Consider the following 19,564-nt stretch of genomic DNA (forward strand, 5'->3'; position numbering starts at 1 on the left):
AAAGTAATGTAAGAGGGAGACAGGATAATAGATAAAAAGCAGATCGGAAGATGGTATATCTGGAGATTAAGAAGACAAATTACCGCTTGTTATCAAGGAGACAACAAAGACTAATAATAATCAAAGAAAACAGGAAACTAAAAGAGAAACGTGAAGGCAGAGAGGAAGTAGTTAGAAGAAAGTATCTTCAGAACCGTCTTCTGCCTTTGTACTGTGATTTTAATGGATGGGTTTAATTCTCACTCACTCAGCCATAGTGTCTCTTTAATAATGTGGACTTTAAAGAGGATTCTTTTGCCTGAAAATTCCTAAACAAAAATAAACACAAAGTAGAGTTGTGCACTGCAAAAACAGAAAATCTTATAGTGTTTTTTGTCTAGTTTCTAATGCAAATATTTTAATACACTTGAAATAAGGTAAAACTAACTTACAAGTATCTTGTCAGCAAGATATGTCAGCTTGTTTAAGTCAAGAATTTCATAAAATTAATGAAAAAGTATTAGTTCCTTTGGCAGATAATTTCAGTTATAATAACACATTTTTCCAATGTTATAAGTGAAATAATCTGCAAATGAAACAATGAAACAATTACTTTATCATCAATCTTAAGTAAATATTTACTTAAGACAAGCGCCTACATCTTGCTTAAAAGTTACTTATAAGTTTGTTGTGTCCTCTTTCAAGTGTGCAGAGATATTTGCACTAGAAACTAGACAAACACTTGGTAAGATTTTCTGTTTTTGCTATGTACCAACATAATACTTTATCTGCAACATCCTGTGGTTGATCCCATGACTTGTGTGATGGAAATAAAAAGTTTATGTTGTAGTTCTGCCTCCCACCGCCCCCCCCCCCCCCAAAAAAAACCCAAACCTCATCCTACCACAAAAAACTTTTTTAGCAAAAAACATGAGTTTTGTCAAAATTGGCATGTTTCCATTAAAAATTTTTTTTTGCATAATTCAAATTTGTGAAATTTTAAGGCAAATGGAAACACAGCTGGTGGTGAAAGAAACAGCTCTGTATCTGGTTGCTGTTTGTGAGACAGCATTGTTTCATTTCACATTTTGTTGTGAAAACAGTTAAAATTCTTGATTGTAGAAAAATATTTAGTTTGATTATAATTGCAGGGTTTACAAAAAACGGGTTGAAATTAAAGTTGGCAAAATAAAGAGATCTGAAACTTTCATGCAATCTTTATTGCTAATTCTGGAGTTTGTTGAAATCAGGAGAAAATCCAGGAAAAGATCTGAAAAAAAGAAAAAGGGTTCAAAAAGAAAAAGGCAGGAGGAGAAGCTGGATGTGAGGATGAAGTATTTCTGTGGTCAGCAAGGGTTTCTGGTGAGAGAGGTGCCAGATGGTGATGATTCAGCATGGGCAACATGACAACTGCTGGTGTAATCCTATTCAAACACACACACACACAGAGACACACCAGGCATGCATCGAGACCAGAAGAGTCCAGCCCTAACACATGCTGCAGCAAATGGGCGCCATCAATCAAGGCTTTAACCAGAAAAAGTGCTGCATCCCAGCAGCACCTTACTTCCTGATTTAATCAGGAGTAAGGTGTGTGTTTTCCTCATCATCCATTTAAAAGGTAATCAAAGGTCTGAAAGATGTGCCAAATGACTGAAATGGAAATGCTCCTCATCAGAAGAAATGCCATCATGGATAGATTACACCAACTCTGCAGATTAAATTCTCCGCTATATTGGAATCAATGTAAATATGTCATGATCTCTCTGCGTCTGTCAATAGACATTAGCACCTCGTCTGAACAGCAGCAGCAGCTTTCCTCTGTCTAACTCCAGACGGAGGCCGAGTCCTTCCCTTCCCTCCGCCTGCAGCAGCGTCCCGGAGTTTCTCAAGGTTTTGAGCTTCAATGTGATGACATCTCTCTGAGCCCGCGTTGACCCAGGATTTAGTCTGTACACCAAACTGCTGCTGCCATCCAAAGTCACCACATCAAAGGCTGAAAAATAAAACAAAGAGAGATATGAGCATGTTCGTGTGTGTAGAAGTGAGCCGTGTATCCAAAGTTTGAGGACAATTTCTGACTGGTCCTGGCAAAAGAATGAACAAGTCCATTTTGGGGTGTTTTGGGTTATTTACAGTTTCTAAAAGCGTGGGTTCAAAGCATTCCAATGATGTTAAAAAAAGTAATTTAGAAGATATGGCCATTTGAATGTTGGCACTCAGAAAACAAGATTTCAGAGAAATCAGCTCTGATAGTTTCTCTCAAAGTTTTTGATGCGAAAAAACCTTCAGGATCATTTCACCTTAAAAAGCTGCTAAAAAGAAAAATTTTTATCCCTAAGGAAGTTTTTCATATTCAAAATAAAAGTAAACTCATCTTTATTAAGTAAAATGTGTTCAAACTTGTAAACAAGCTGAATTCAAACACAAAATTCACACTGCAAAACCAAATCTTACCATGTATATTAAATAATGTAATATACTAAAACAAGCTCCTATTTTTTGCTGAATAGTTACTTGTAAGTCATTTTTGTCTTATTTCAGGTGTACTAAGACATTTGCACTAGAAACTAGAACAAAAATACTTGGTAATATTTTATGTTTTTGCAGTGTACCATTTTAAAACCCTCCAAAACTTCTATTTAAAGTGTGGAGTGGTTTCTTTATGACTTGAACAAGTACATTTTACAAATTCCCCCCAAAAAACAAAAGTCACTTTTTACTCAGAAAATATTTTCTCCGTTTCTGCTCTACCGATTTGTTCATACATTTGCCGTGGTGCATCACATTTGTATTTGTTTTTGTTTTTGCTGTTGTTTTCCTCTGCCATAAAATTTCCTCTTATGGTATAGATTAAGATGTTAAATAAACTTTTGTTTGGTTGTTTGGAGGTTTGAAGCACCTGAAATATAAACACACAAACAATAATCAACAAGTTCATTAGTTCAGCCATTATTTGTTTCACCATAAAATTTACAATCACTCAAAAGCAATGCATTTAAAGATCCCTTAATTGTTTATTATCACCTGCAGCTCTGACCATTAAATCAATTAAAACCACTTATAACGCTCATTAGGATCTGCTATATGTTAGACTAACGAGTAATTCTACAAGTGTGAGATACTGTGTGATTTTTTTCTTTGTTAAACCCCAGAGGCTCTAATGAGAGCAGTGAAGGATGCAGCACTCACTGTACGGACATCCGTAGGTCTCCAGGCGCAGTCCGATCCGCCCGTTGGGATTCCAGTCCAGAGGAATGAGGCGCAGGAAGCGGGCCACGACCGGCTGCTGCAGTTTGTACTGAACCACGCTGTCTGCATTAGAGTTACCTGGAAAAGACTGAAAACACACAACAGGGACATGATAAACAAACTACAGTTACTCAGAAATGTCTTCTTGCCCCCTTACCCACTAGTACATATCTCAGCAATCACAAGCCTTGGGTAATCTGAAAAATTTTTCATATTTAGGATCAATACATGAAGGCAACTTTAGTTTGGTCACCAACTTAAATATCTGCATATATTTCACGATATTCAAACCATCAGAACAAATGAAAACATAAAGGTTTTCTGAAGAAAACTTGTCCTGCAGAAGTATTTTGAATAATTAGCTGTAGCAATTTGCTGATTTCTATCTGTTTTGTGCTTCTGTAAGCCTAAATCAACCAATTTTAATATTTTCAAATGTTTTGTAAAGTTTATTCGTAAATGGTTTTTAATGGATTTTTCAAAATTATGCTGACTCAGTCATGCAAAGTCACATAGTTCTACATATTTTATCTGTACAACATAAGTGATGTCTATATTATCTACCACTCATGAGTGTTTTCTTTACACTAAATATAAAAATTATTAAAATTCAGACAAAACGGTAGTAACTGAAGGCACTCCAGTTGTACAGTTAAGAAAAATGAAGCAATCAACGTTACAGAAAAATGCGTTCCAGTACGTCCCATTTTTACTCTCTCTAAGCTCTGAGTTCACAGGAGTTCCTAAACACTCTGAAATGTCAGAGAGATTGTGAGAGTTTATGCAGAGTGTCAGGTCAAAATGCTTTTAATCCGTAAGAAGCACTTCCCTGGTCCGCCTGAGAAGATCCTTAGTACTTAGCTTAGCTGGATTCTCTCCGCATGAGCGAAGTTCCTCGACTCAAACTCTAGTCAAAATCCCCTCTCCTTAGCCCTGTAGCCTGCAGCGTTTTGACTCCGGATAAATGTCCTCCTTCACCTAAATGTAAAATACAGCATGTTACCTACCTGCTAGCTGTTGATGTACTGGAAATATATTTTAAACAGAAGATACTGTCCCAGTTAGACTGATCGGGCATGTTAAAGGGACCTATTACGAAAAATTCACATTTTGCATAACAGGTCATAAACAGCCCAAATGCTTAAAACATAGATTATTATAGATAACTTATAATAATTACCATTATAAATTAATAGCATTAACTTATTTAACTTAATTAAATAAGTTAAAACTATTAACTTATTTCCAAAATGACTTGAAAACCAGCCATTTCAAAAAACCTCCAAACTGTCGAGTCACAAACTGTGCCGTTACCTAGCAACCCCAGCCATGTCCAGTCCGTCACCTAGCAACCCAAGCAGTGCTCCAGCACGTTTGGTCAGTTGGTTTTACCACTGTACAATGGCTGCTGGAAAAGACAAGTGTTTTTGTTCACTTACCAAACGGAAGCCACGTGCAGCATTCTTGTTGGTTGTGCAGAAGGCGCTACTTCTGCTTTTCAAAGATGTACAATTGTAGAGTTGTGCATCTGTTTGCAGCCATTTACATGTGCGAGTGTAAATGTTGAGTTAGGGGGGCGCCGCCAGCAGCAACTTATATGGATTTAAAGTGACAAGAGGCCCTAAAACTGCTCATTGTCAATAATTCTAGCTTTTTTAAATGATTCTGAGGAAAAAAAAGTCAAAATTTTGTGTGCCAAGTCAGAATTTTACTTAATTTCTTAACCCTCTTCCCTAATCCTCTTCCATATAGAAATGTTTTGTATTAAACACAAATTTGATGCAGATTTTGTACAACAAACACAACATGACAGCATAAATGCTCAGCCACATAGAGGTATTGTTTGTCTTCCCTCTTCTCACCTCTGTTATAAGTTAAAACTATTAACTTATTTCCAAAATGACTTGAAAACCAGCCATTTCAAAAAACCTCCAAACTGTCGAGTCACAAACTGTGCCGTTACCTAGCAACCCCAGCCATGTCCAGTCCGTCACCTAGCAACCCAAGCAGTGCTTGGGTTGCTAGGTGACGTTTACAAAAGTAAACAGTACTTTACAGCTGAAGTATGTAACTTTTATTTAAAAATACATGTTTTTTAGATATTTGTTAAAACGATCATCATGTCATGATAATTTGTGAAATCTCCTCCTCCCTGTGCTGCTATTTTCATCTGAAGAAATGAACCACTCCCTGCAAAAACTGACTTCAGTACAAGTCAGTACTTGTACTGAAGTCAGTACAAGTACTGACTTCAGTATTTGTACTGAAGTCAGTACAAATAACTGACTTCATTTGTACTTTTGGCAGACTGAACATCAGGAAGTTCAGCTATGGAGTTTCTTCCAAATTCACAACAAAACACACAGAGTGAGCGAGCCAACGCTTCAGGCTGGTTTCAGCTCTCTCTGCAAACGTCAACAGGAGCTTCAAGTGTTTTGGCAGCAGGTCAGGACCGTCAGCAGAGCTCTTTCATTGGTTCATCCATTATTAATGAAGAGTCAAAGAGTCCTGATGACTGTGATAATTTACTCAGGAAGGGCTGATCCCTGCAGACTAGCATTGTTAAACACTAAGTACTACATAAATACTAGGAGAGTTAAATTGAACTGACATTTTTTATTCTTTTATTACTTTATGGACTCACCCCTATGCTGTCCTCCTGTCTGTACTGCTTCCAGTTGTGTCCCGTGTCGCTGAACATCAGCTGGTAAGACGTCAGCCAATCAGAGCTGCCGTAGCGGCCCTGTGTGGCGACAGCTGTAATCTTGGTCCGCTCGCCCAGGTTCACCTCCAGCCACTGATGCCGGTCTGAGGTGAGGGGGGACCAGCCTCCAGCTCCTGCAGAAGAAAAAGTGTTTTATAGATGTCAGACTTTAAGGAATAACTGAAATACTTAAAGTAAATTATGTAGATGAGGGGAATAAATCACTTTGTATAGTCTATATTAAAAGTCTATCCTCATTGTTTTTAGAACCTGGACTTCTGTAGTTTATTTTGCTTATTGACTTGTTGATAAAACTGATTACGGTAATTTCAGACAAAAGTAAACAGTACTTTACAGCTGAAGTATGTAACTTTTATTTAAAAATACATGTTTTTTAGATATTTGTTAAAACGATCATCATGTCATGATAATTTGTGAAATCTCCTCCTCCCTGTGCTGCTATTTTCATCTGAAGAAATGAACCACTCCCTGCAAAAACAACCAATCAGAGCGGTGCACACACACAGGAATGATTGACAGCGCAGAGACCCACCTCCTGGCTCTGATTGGTTGTTTCTAGTTAGCACTGTGAGAAGGCAGAGGAACTTGATTTTTTTCACACATCATTTATCTTATATTGTATTGTCACAACATAATGATAATTTCAACAAATATAAAAAAAATATTTCTTATAAAAGTTACATACTGCAGCTTTAAGACTCCAAAACTCAAAGCTTTACAGTATATTTATTACTTATTGCATATTTCACTTAGTTCATTTAGCACCTATGCAGACTTCTACTGTGGTAAAGGCATCAATTTCTACCATATTGAAAGTCTACTTTGTGTTTATTGGTCATGAAAATACCTGTAAAACTGTCGATTATACTGAATTTTAAACATTTTGCAGCTATTGTGAAAGTTTTTTTTAGATTTACTTCAAATATCGTACAGTCATGTGACAAACAATTTACACTCCATGATTCAGAAGATTTTAAGACCACATTTAGCAGCATTGACTCAATATTTGGTTTCTGTATAATTCAATCATTCATATTGTTGTGGAGGACCTTCGATCCTGTCTTCTTTAAACATTTCTTCAAGTTATTGATATACAGCTCAAAAAAATCGATTTTGCTTAATACTCCCTGTTCAGATCTACATTTTCAAAATATATACTTACAATAAGGCAAGCTTATTTGCAATGTAAAATTCAAACAAGTTAATTTAAAGAAAATTAAAATATAAAACTTATAAAAAAATTGATATTAAAAACTAGAAATAGATTTAAAAAATAACACCAAAGTTTCAAAACTCAATTTTTTACTTTCACCTGTAAAATTTGTTGTCATTTAATGCTGAATTTGCACCTTTCTGAAGATTAAGAGGAATTCCCCAAACAAAGCATTACCTATAAAAGTTTAAATATTGAACAGTTGTAATGAATGTCAAACTGTCTGCATGCCTTCCCTGATATGGCTGTGCTGAAAAGCTGCACAGCGGTACATTGATTAGTGCTGCTACTTCTCTGTGAGATTGGTTCCTTATCCATTTAAAATGTCATCAATAAAGGGTTATAATGTCAAGCTTTGAGTAGTTTCACAACCAACATAAAGGTTTGTTTCTTCAACTGAACATCACTACTAATAAGAAAAGCTTTATTTTCTGCATCGAGATGTTAATGTTTTGGCTTGTTCTTTGGTAAGGGTTGTCAGCTAAATCATTCATTTAGTTTCTCATTTGCTTGCTTTATTTTACCCGTTTCTGGCAAAAGATTTTACCATTTCACATGTGACATTAGTGGAGAAATAAAACAAGCTAACCAAGAGAAAGCAATTACTGTTTGATTTGAATGGATATACTTCCCCAATTTGTAAAAAAAATAGTTACATGAAACAAATTTATTTAGTACAGAAGAGGATTAGGGCCACTGAAAAAAAACTGACTTTAATCTCAAAAATCTTAATTTTGATCTCGGAAGATGATAGTCGTGAAAAATGTCCGAATTCTGAGGGGGGAAAAAAAGTGCAAATTTCATGAAAAATATCAGAATTCGGAGAAAAAAGCCAGAATTCTGAAAAAGTCAAGAATTTTGAAAAAAGACAGAATCCTGATTTTAAAATAATCTGAACTTTGTAAAAAAAAAAAACAAAAAAAAACAAATCTGAATTCTGAGATTGTCAGAATTTTGAGGGAAAAAAAAACAAGACTTACCTTACTAACAGCACCTACATGGCCACACATTTAAATTTTTAATCCAAATACTTGTTCCACTTTACTGGCTGCATTTTCTTCAATATTATATTACATGTATGCAGTGCAAAATCATTTAAAGTTTCTGTATTTTCTTTTTGTTTTAGGGGTTCAGAATCATGTTGAACATCTGAACATAAAAACACTGTGTAAAAATGAATCAGTGTCGGTCGGGTGGTGGTTCAGGCTGATCTTTTCAGAGCTAAAGGCCAGAGCTAATAAGCGCTTCACTACCAGAGGTGTCCAACGACAGCAGAACAGAAAAGCGCAGACATCCTGACCTTTACTTGTGACAATTAGACGGCAGAGAAAGAGAGCGGGATCTGAGACAAATGTGTCGGTGACTAAGAGGCGTTACAAAGATTTACTGGGTCCTCCCTGTCAGATGTAATTGAAACAGAGACAAAATGATGGCTGAATATTTTCTGTCATGGTGGCTCCTTCATATCAAACACAACGCCATGGATTCTGCTGCTCAGTGACAGAAACCAGTTATAATAAAAGAATATATTTCACATGATTGGATTTAGAAGTGAACTTTTGACTTACACTAGTTACACTTACAAAGCAAAATCGGGTTCAAAACTACATCGATTAAAGTGTTTTGTACATTTTTGATTTGTTCTGTCAAGTAATTTTAATACCTTGGGATACATTTTGCTATCCGATGCACCATTAGCTTCCACAGGAGATTTATGTGGATGAAGTGGCACAAGGCAACCTCATGCAACCCAATTCTAAGTACAAAGCAATTTTAAAAACCTAACTATTTTCTTTGTTTTACTAATGTAATGTTTCCAAATAAAAATAAAAAAGACCCCTGAGGTTCTGCTTGCAATAATTGGATTTGATTAGCTGGAATTATTCTAATTGACCACTGTGCTATTTTCTCCAGTTGGGACCCATTTACAAGGAAAATTGGTTTCCTGAAAACTTCCCTTTGGATTTGTAAAATGCAGTTAATTTAACCTTATTTTATCCTCCGATGCCTGATGACATTTAATGAACACTGGTGTTAAAACATGTTGCAGGATTTAAGGGAGATTTGAGCCAACAATAAAACTTTGTAAATTAGCTTTACATCCTATTATAATGTTTTTCTCTCATCAAAAACAAGCCCAAAGTGTTGCTTTGATTCTTTCATGCATGTTTGTGAAAAACGTAAATCTCTATGGCAACTATTTAGCTGTGTAAAATGACTGGGTGGACCTAGATCCGAGTTAGAGACACAGCTTCCCCTTGGAGCTGCAGTTTCCAAGCAACTCCCCACTCAGCTCCTTCAGACTAGTCAGCAGCAATTAGCAAACAGCTGGTAGAACTGCACATTTGCTGAGCTCATTGTAGGAGCAGAGTTTCAAAAAGAGCAGAAGATTTTAAAGAGACAGAGGCCCAATTTCAGGGTCTTAAATTAGCAAAGAAAATTTATTTTAAGTCACACTTGATATATACAGAATTTTTAAAACAACTTAAGTTCACGTATTTATTTAATTGTGCTATAAAATGACCTTGAAAACACATTGTACTACTTAAACCTGAAACCAAGTGGACTTTTGCCATTTGAGCAGTGCAGGCTGTGCATGTAGCAGATAAGGAAGAAAGCCAGTCAAGGTGCAGTGGGAATTTTCTGCTCCACCTTTTGAGAAGAGATCAAGCCTGACAAAGTTGCTGTGGTCACATGCATCACTGTACTAAGCAGGCAGACAAACAAAAGACTGCTGAATCATTAATACCGCCATGATATTCCACCTGACAAGAAAATATGAGAGGCTATAAAATTCAAAGAGACATGAGTTAAATGAAGAGCTAGTTTCAGTGTGAGACAGGTGAGAGGAGACCGGTGGCGCTGCAGACAGCCAAGCAGCCGAAAAGGAAAGAGCGCTGGAGTGAGAGCTCATCATTTGCATTAGAATAGCAGGACTGGATGGTAATTTCAGCAGCCTGATAACATGTCATCCGGACGGAGAGACTAATAGGCTCGATACTGGCCAACACGGACTGTTTCCTGCAGACATGACATTTCCATTCAAGCTTCAAGTGCAGCATTGGAACTTTGAACACTCAACACACACAGTGATGTGAATAAGCACCTAATTAGTTGGCCATCCTCACACACCAAACATGTTCCAATTTAAGGTACAGCCTCCATTTTATATCAAATTAATTTGGAAATTGATTAAAAGCAACACGGTATTTTTTTTTTAAAAGGCTGTTCCAGAATAGTTGAACTAGAATTGCTGATAACCTCCCCACCAAACAGAATAAAAGAAAGAAAATATTTGAACACAGAGAACACGATGAGCTTTTGGCAAGTTCACTCTATTCATTTTCACTGATAGATGGAGCGAAAGCTAATGATTAAAATGTGAAAATGATTGCACAGAAAGGAGAAAATTAAAAAGATAATCTATGGAACAGAGACTGGAGATGGAACATTTTAGTAACAAGATAAAGAATGGATTGGGAAGAAATTAAACAAAAGCATTGAGAACTGGAAATCAAAATCTCACCAGATAGACATGAAGCCTAAAGTGATTCATGCTGCAGCTGCTGAATATTAAAATAATCTTGAGGGCTGATTGGCTAAGCTCTTAAGCCATGGATGAAAGTAAAAGAAAAAAAAAAGACATGGGAATTCTGCAAACCAGTTTAATATTCACTAGAAATAAAGTGTTAAATCAAAACGCCAGTCTGCAAATGCTGCATATTTCTGGGCTGAAAATGCATGATGCAACTCTTCCAGTTCATCACATCCAGAATGTTCTCTACTGATTTGAGTTCTGGAGACTGTAGAGGCCGTAGGAGAACGGTAAACTTGTTTAAACTTGTGAAATGTTGAATTATCCTCTGGAAAGAGAAATAGAAGATGATAACTTAGTGCTCACAAAGGGATGAAACTGCTTAATTTGAGCCAAATAAAAATAAAGTTATGAACAGATTTGACCACCTGGAACCAACAAAACGTAACAACACTGAATATATAAAGTAAGCATTTAAAGTAAGCATTTCTGTTTCTACCCTAAAAGTCCAAAGTCAGGATATTTTGATTAAAAATAACACAAATTACAAATCAATTTTAAAGTTATGTGGTCATTAATAAAAATCTTCTTCATATATTTATCAAAGTTACAACAAAAAGAGAAATGTTTGATGGGTAAGAACATTACCCATCATTTACTTACTTATTAAGTAAATGACACCAGTTTATCAAAATAGCAATCAAAATGTCAAAAGGATTAAGCCTGAGTATAATAAAACTAAATGAATAAAATTATGAGAAGACAAAATAATATGAAAATAAAGTCAGTATTATGAGAATGAAGCCATAATATTTAAAAAATAAAGTAAAAGTTATGCAAAAAATAGTCATAATAATGAGTCATAATATTTTGAAAACAAAAATCTATTATCTATTATGAGAAGTTATAATGTTACAAAGTCAATATAATATTAAAGTCAAAATAATACAAAACACATTTACGTTATGTTAAAATTATTCCAAAATAAAGTCATAATAATATGATAATTAAGTCACAATATCACAAGTAAAATGCTGTAATATTGTAACATAATAAAAAAAGTCAGTCATCCAACTGCTGTAAAATGAGAAATGTTGAGCAACTTGTGAAGTTATACTTCAGTATTAGTTTTGATCTCAGTTGTATTGTTTTCTATTTTAGATTGTGGAGACCTGTTGTGTATGACAGCCTCAGCTCAATGTTTTCAAAAGAAAACGATTGACTCTGTTTAGTAATATAGTTATTTTCCAGTCAGTAGATTTTCACATCTTCTCCCACCTTGATCCTGTTCCACCATCAACAAAGACAGAAAGTTATGGGGGAAAAAACAACATATGCACATGTATAAATACAAATGCATGTGTTTTGTTGTTGCTATTGTGGGAAGTGAATCATTTCCATTCATTGAGGAAATAAGTGAACTGAAAGCAAAGCTGCTCCTCGGGTAACTATCAGCATTAACAGTGGCAGCAGCAATGGGAAATGAGACGGAGCCTTTCATTTATTCATTGATTTCCTCAGCAAACAGATGGAATCTTTTGGACATGGCACCAGAAAGTCAGGAGGGAAGAAACAGTGACACTCTTCTGACCTGCCAAGACATAAAGTTCTGAAGTGACACCCAATTTACGAGATTTAAATTTACGAGTCTGCTATGGGTTTGCAGTAATCAATTATTATTTACCTTTTAAACCTAAATGTATCACTTCATCTTAGCTGGTAATTGCTGGCTAGTCAGAATACCACAACTATAGCTAGATTTAAAAAAAAAAAAAAAAAACTTATTTAGTATAGAAATTACCCAGGTTTCATTGTGTGGAATTCTAGGCAAAAATACTGAGTTTCCAATAACTTAGCCATCCATTTTTGTCATTTTTCTAGTTTCAACTGATTCTCTACTGTTTCTAAAAACAAACCAAGCGCTTAAAAAATCCGCTCAATTGTTTTTTGGTAACAAGTTAATGTCTTTTTTTTTTTTGGTGTCTGGAATATGAGCCATTTCAAAAACCTTCCGAATGTAAAGTCACAAATCAGAATCTCCAGCGAAACCCAGTCTGTTACTTAGCAACCCCAGTGGAGCTCAGCCCGTTACCTAGCAACCCAAGCTGTATGTGCTGTCCAATAGCTGCTGTAAAAGACAAGTGTTCTGTTGATGACTAACCATCCAGAAACCACTTGCTGCATTGAGGAGGAGGCTCCACTTCTGCTTTTCAAAGATTTACAGTTGTATAATTGTGCATCTATTTGAAGACATTGTCACATGCAAGTTTAAACGTTGAGTAATGGAGTGTGGCCAGCAGCAGTTTTATGAATGAAAACTGACCTTATACAAGCCCTAAGTTGATCACTTTTTCTTGAGAAACTAAATAATTAACCATTTATATTATGTTTATGGGGATTGTACTGTAAATACAACTCTACTTTACTCTTAGCGGCTTAGCCTCTGAAAAGGTACATAGGAAATTAATTATTGTAAAAAGTTCTTGCATTAATCCAGCTGTAGATCTAATTGAGGTCAGAGGAATCACTGCAAAGCAGATGAGAAACTAAAATGTCTGCAGCAGTAAAAGAACAGATAATATGGAGAAAGTTTTGTTCATTTCCAATCAGCAATCATGATTCCAATCTGTCAACATTAAAGCACAGTTTTTAAATTACACGTGTATCAATTTAGCTTTTAAATGCAATATGCTAAATTTCTGACAATATAAAAAAATATAAATTTTAACCACTTGTGTCGAGCAAATGTGTTTTACAAATATGTTCACTATTTGAACAGTTTTTCAAGTCCTGCTTGTTCACATGTGAACAAACAAAGGCAGCAGATGGGCTGCTGCTGAATTTCTTCATGCTCAGCTTCCTTTGCCTTCCCAGGTGGTGAGAATCAGTCAGAACCAGATTAAACCCGCCTTGCACTCCTGGCTGATTCTGGGCTTTGATGTTGAGATAAAGCAGCGATCCCAAAATCTCAATTTTTGTCAAAGCCTCAAATCAGATTTCTGCACGAGACTTCCAGCTGGTGGAACAAACACCATTCACATTCCTGATACATGCATCTGGTGCAAAAAAAACCAAAACAAAACATCAGCTACGGCAGAGAATAAAGACAAAGAAAGCTTAATCTTGTTTTGTCTTGTCTCAAAATACATTCTGATCCTCTATATATTTCAACATCTCACTGCTGCTGTGATGTTTATCTGAGAGGTTATAAAAACAGATTTAGATTTTGATGTTTTGGCTTTTGTGCTGAAGGGTTTAAAGACTTATTCAGCCACTGTGCGATGGATTTTGTGCCTAAGTGTGTTTACTTTAAATAAATCTTGTTTGTGCAGTTTATTTTCGATGTTGCCTTCAGCCTGAAAGCTAAAAGTAAAGCTTTCAAATGACCATAAAATAGTTGAACAGGACAATCTACTTCTAAAAGAGTTTTCTTGTTTTTGTCTGTTTTGCAGAGAATGAGTTTGTACTTTGAGAACTAAACTCTGTAGTTTCAATCCAATTATGGTGATGAAGTAACGTTAAGATCTAAAGTTAAGATACAACTGGCTCTGTATCAGAAACTGATACAAAGAGAAGAAAAAGCAATGAAAAAAATAAATCCTGTCATTAGGAAATGGTGGGAAAAACATGATACGGAAAAACTGCAAAGTATTTCTCACATGTAAGAAACACAAGTTAGCCATGTGTTGTCTAATTTTATGAATTACTCATCTCCACCTGAAGACAGAACAGTATTTAAAGCCAATCAGTGAATGATTATCACTTATTACCAGATTAGGTCACAGACTGAGCTTTTCCTCACCGTCTCTCCGGTTGAGTTTAGCGAATCCCGGTGCGTGGCTGCTGGACAGCTGGGAGGAGCTCCTAAAGGATGAAGGCAGCAGGTTGGACACCAAAGGGCTGTCACACTCTTCTACAAAACAAAAAACACAAAACACATGGTTAAAACTAATGGTTTAAAATGGACTAAGTCTTAATTTCAGTGGTTAAACAGCTAAAAGTTGCTTCTGCTCTATTTTTATCCACTTATGACAGATCTTTCAAAGTCATTTACCAGAGTACACACAAAATTTGACCAGAAAAATTATGAATATTCAGATTTTCTCTTCTTAATCATGCTGGATGTGGATTCATTCCAGTTGTGTTTAATACCCAATAAAATCTCCAGCCCCCTTCAAACTGTGATTCTGAAAGATGGCCACAGAGATAATCTCTCTTTAGGTGTGGACCCATGTGAGAAAAGTTTATCTCCCTAAAGTTGACTGGCAGCTTGTCCTTGACTTACCCTGCTTCTTGTTTCCTGTTCGCTGCGATTGGATCCAGACTTTCATCTCAAACAGAGTGAAAACTTTCAGCAGCATTTATATCCAGTTGTCTAAGCAAAACCCAAACATGCCTCCGTCTAACACCTTCAAGCTAATAGATCTTGTATTTCTCCACTGAGACAAGAGCCAATTACTATGATTCATGCAGCAGAGAGATCCAGGCCTACAACTCTGACAACGAGGCTTTGGCTTCGATTTCTGTGTCAGCCTCAGCGATCTCGTCATCCCAGCAGCACAGGTCTCTAATTTGAGTCCTCATAACCAGAAAATGCTTGATCAGTTTAATTGCGCAGAAACACAAAAATTGGGTTTATTGTATATTTTTGGTTTTGAAAGAAATGCTCCAGTCGTAACAGCAATTGGGTTTTGCCATATGCTGTTCATCTCTCCGTGTTCATTTTTGTCTGGAAGATGTTATCATATTAGTTCATTCTTTTGATTTTTGTTTATTAGTTTGGTATTGTTTTCTGTTATGTTCTGACACAAATTTTCTTAAATGAAATTATAACACACTAAAGGAGAAACCCTGTCTGCAAGCTAATAAAATCTATTTTGAAAGAGCAAAAAGATTAAAAAGTTAAATACTGTAGATTAATTCCTTTTAATTTCACTTCATGTTGCATTCAGGAATAAATCAGAGCCTAGTGGCATTGTAATTTCAATATGTTCAAACCATCAGTGTTTTAAAAAGGATATAAGTTTAGGAATGTTGACTTTTAAATTTGAGTTGCTTAATTATAAAAACTATACATTTCAACATATTCTGAAAATGTCCTAAGCAGCTTAAAATAAAACATCAAGGATTTTAATTTTCACAATTTATGCTGAACTGCTTTTATGTAAAGAATAAGGGGATTGTGTGAGTAGAAAACTGTTTAATAAGCTTTAAGGTTATGACGCTGAACAGGGCGTTAATATTAACATCATAATTTTATTTTTCTTTCTATTTCTATCACAATGTCCCAAACTCGCTTCCTCAAAAACTTTAATGCATGACACCTGAAATGATACAGCCTACAAAATATTTCATTCGAGCAGTACTTTGTGATTGCGATGCTGCGGATACTGTGAAGATGACGGGATTTAAAATACTGTGAAGCTCAAATGATGAGATAAGCAAAGTAAACTGTATCAGACAAAGTTCTTACATCTTTCATTACTGCTCCATTTTTATCCAATTTGACTCACACAGCTTGGGTTATCCCACAGAGCTCGAGCACAGCTGCCAAAAAACAGAAGTGCCAAATTTTTAGCAGAAGTCATTAAAAACCAGAGCAGCATAAAAATCTACATAATTGTCAAAATGCATAGTTCAGCTTGCTGTTAAGTAAAGACACACAACATTTTTCCTGTTTAGTTTGACACTTGCAGAACATATTAAGGGAATTTTAATACATTTCTCAAACTGAGGAAGAAGGAAATGTTCCCAAATATTGTTGTTGGATTTTAACTGGGTGGAATTGGCAGAAAAGACAAAGAAGACGACAGGAAGTGGATGTCGACTTATCGCGTGAACAAATTTATTCATGTGTGATTTTAATCACGTTTCTTTTTTAATGGAAACACTGCGATTGTAAAATTGTGGGTTTTTTTAACATTACGTCAAATATCGACAAAGTTTTTGGCACATTTAACATGGAAACGCAGGTAGTGAAGACGGATAGTAAACACAAAACAACTGGGGACATACTAAAACTGATCTAAGAGAAATAAATCCAAATGCGCAAAGAGCAAAACACTAATTTTATATCTAAATCATAAACAGAGAAACAAATCACAAAGGAATTAGCTAGTATGGCAACACCATTCTAGCAGTAATGAAAACAGAAATGAATGAATACAGAGCACTAACGTATCACAGCACAGGTTCTGTCATAATCTTGCAGATGATAAGGAAAAAAATTTTTGGCCATGGTTTGTTTTGTTGCAGTCATTTCTGATAAATACCATCAGTACTTAATCTGTCTGATTGTAGATTACTGACGTCAAAACTGTATTCAGATGCTAAAGTCTAATGGATTGTTTTCTAATAATATCAGAAATAATAGTTCTTACTTTTTACAAATGTATTTTGGGGAGAGAGCTTTCCAAAACTTCCAAATAAATTTAACAATTATTTTTTCTCTTTCGAATGAATTCTCTCAAATTTACAGACTTTTAATCGTTTCCCAACTTTAAATTTAAACATTAATCCTGTCAGATTAAACTTTTTCTTGAACTTTATTATATGTACAAACTAGAACAGTTTGAACTCTCATGCATATTTAATTCCACCGGGTTCCCCTGAATAGATGGGGGATTTTAATCCCTGCAGGCTTTGCCCTGACACTCACTTGTTACAGTGGGTGGTGGGGAGAACAGAGTGTAAAAAGCAGGTGAATTACAGCCGTCTGAAAAGGTAAAATAAGAGGGACGGCTCTCCACGGTGGAGTGCTATAATCCCCGAGGAGATAATGTGCGATGAGAGCACAGCCTCGCTGAGGTAGCGTTCAAAGAGAAGGGCAGAGGAGTTAAAAACACACTGTGGGCTTTCCTCAGCGGAGCGTTGGCATTTAAGAGCCAACGTCTGGCTCTTAAATGGAGTGACCGGTGGAGCAAAAAACAGGCAGCTCAGAGGACTCACCAGCTTTGTGGAGGTTTTTAACTCTCAAACCAACAGTTTCTATTCTTATTCACGCAATTTTCACATTTTCTGAGAAACAAATGAATAACTAAATTATATAGCTCCGTGTGGATCTCCAGTTTGTTTGTCTAGAAAGTTTGGTTCGCTTGGGGAGATGTGAATGTGTAAGCAAACTCTGATGCGGACCAAAAATTTTAAACTCTGATCTGCCTAAAAAACTAGCTCTCGCTTTGGTTGAAGTGAACCCTGGACCGGTTTGAATGCATATCTGAAAATCAAGCCGATCATAAACCACTCCAAAAGCAAGAAGCGGACTACAGTGAAGGGCATTATTTAACATAATAATTGACAAAGGAAAAGAAAACTAAAGTGCAATGCTCTTCCAACAGTTTCAGGACTAATAAATTGTGATTTTTCTTTCATAAGATGAAGTTAAATTTGGCTATGCCAGCTACACAGTACAGTGGAGTATTTATGGACTCTTGGAACCACAGCCGCCGGCGAATATTTAAAATCCCCCATTACTTAAGACCTAGTGTTAGAAACACTTTTTTTAAAAGTTAAAAAAACAAAGCTACTTTAATATGCATCAATACACACTGGAAACCGTCTTAGCACTACAATTGAAGCTAACATCTACAGTCCATCACCAAAGAAATGGTGATCAAGGATCGGTTGCTTTAAAAACGCTAATCAATAGCATGTCGAGTAGCATTGCAGATAGATATTTCAGCTTCCCAAGCTGCAAATTGTTTTGAATTTATTAGAAAAAAGTCAGAGAAAAGCCAAATTTTCCATGAATAATTTGTAGCAGATTCCATGAATGAGTGAATCCGGGAATATTGAACGGCAAACAGGCAGGGCTCCAAAACAAATAATTTTCTCTCTACCATTAGTTGTTAAGCTAAAACACTTTGTTGTCAGTTAAATGTACAGAATCTACCAAGAAAAGATCAAATAAGCCTTTAAATCCACACTGCACATAACAAAACCACATAAACCTATTTCCAAAAAGGAAAAAAAGCAGGCAATGTTATAAAAGCTCAGACTGGGAATGACAATAGAGACCTAAAACACTGTTATGAGTTGAGATAAGGGCACTTTAGAGCTGGGGGACCTTACAAAAAAAGGAAATCCACTTGAACTTCACAATAGTGAAATTTTTGATTTGTTCTCTGATACAAAGCTATAGGAGAAAAACTTGTTTTTTCCAAAAGTTTACTCTTTATCGAAAACAGGTATATTTGACATATTGAGCTATCTCTAAAAAAATAATAAAGTATCCCCCCACCCCATCACATGAATATTTGAACACATCTGCTGTCACAGGAGGATTTAGGGGTAATGAGGTCTTTCTTGAAACAAATCAACCCATCCAAACTGTCCCTTTGATTAGTCAGAGTAAAGAAAGTGTGATTCTGACAGCACAGAAACTTGCAAAAGATTTTTTTTTGTTTAAAAAAACTCTGGGGAGCAGAAGCCTTGGCACTGTCAAGGTTGATTCATCTCCTCTAACACGACAGGCTCGCTAATACCCACTTCGGAGGAGAAAGGGAGGAAAATACGCTCATTCACGTGCACTTTTCCACTTTTATGCTATTTCACTGAATTAAAAAAACTAGCCAGAGTCCGTGACAGAGGCTGAGACCCTGAATACCAATGAGCTCCATCCATCACCCCAGAAACTGCAATGAAGTGAAGGTTTTTGCTCTTCTGAGCTATGCAAACCCTCTGCCCCCCTCCATCCATCCACAAGCCCAGAGTTCAGCAGTCCGCTGTTCGAGACGAGCCGGCTCACTTAGCCATTCAGGGAATGGAACAGAGAATAGGATAATGAGGCTCCAGCAGAGCTTGTTTTTGCAGCTCACAACTAACAATCATCCTCCAGCATAAAACGTCAAAGTTCATTTTA

The 19,564-nt window shown here is 36.0% G+C and overlaps 1 protein-coding gene across 1 annotated transcript in view; it reads right to left on the minus strand.

Annotated features, from left to right (window-relative positions):
* The window catches only part of LOC116722249 (contactin-associated protein-like 4), a 104,652-nt gene that overhangs the window by 53,506 nt on the left and 31,582 nt on the right, over positions 1 to 19,564 (minus strand). The window contains exons 2-5 of the mRNA XM_032566456.1: positions 14,507 to 14,617; positions 5,876 to 6,069; positions 3,172 to 3,319; positions 1,772 to 1,975 (exon numbers count right to left, since the gene is read on the minus strand). Of these exons, the coding sequence (XP_032422347.1) occupies positions 1,772 to 1,975; positions 3,172 to 3,319; positions 5,876 to 6,069; positions 14,507 to 14,617 (657 nt within the window). The remainder of the gene's footprint in view (positions 1 to 1,771; positions 1,976 to 3,171; positions 3,320 to 5,875; positions 6,070 to 14,506; positions 14,618 to 19,564) is intronic.

Source organism: Xiphophorus hellerii, chromosome 6, assembly GCF_003331165.1.
Source record: "Xiphophorus hellerii strain 12219 chromosome 6, Xiphophorus_hellerii-4.1, whole genome shotgun sequence".
Classification (NCBI taxonomy): domain Eukaryota; kingdom Metazoa; phylum Chordata; class Actinopteri; order Cyprinodontiformes; family Poeciliidae; genus Xiphophorus; species Xiphophorus hellerii.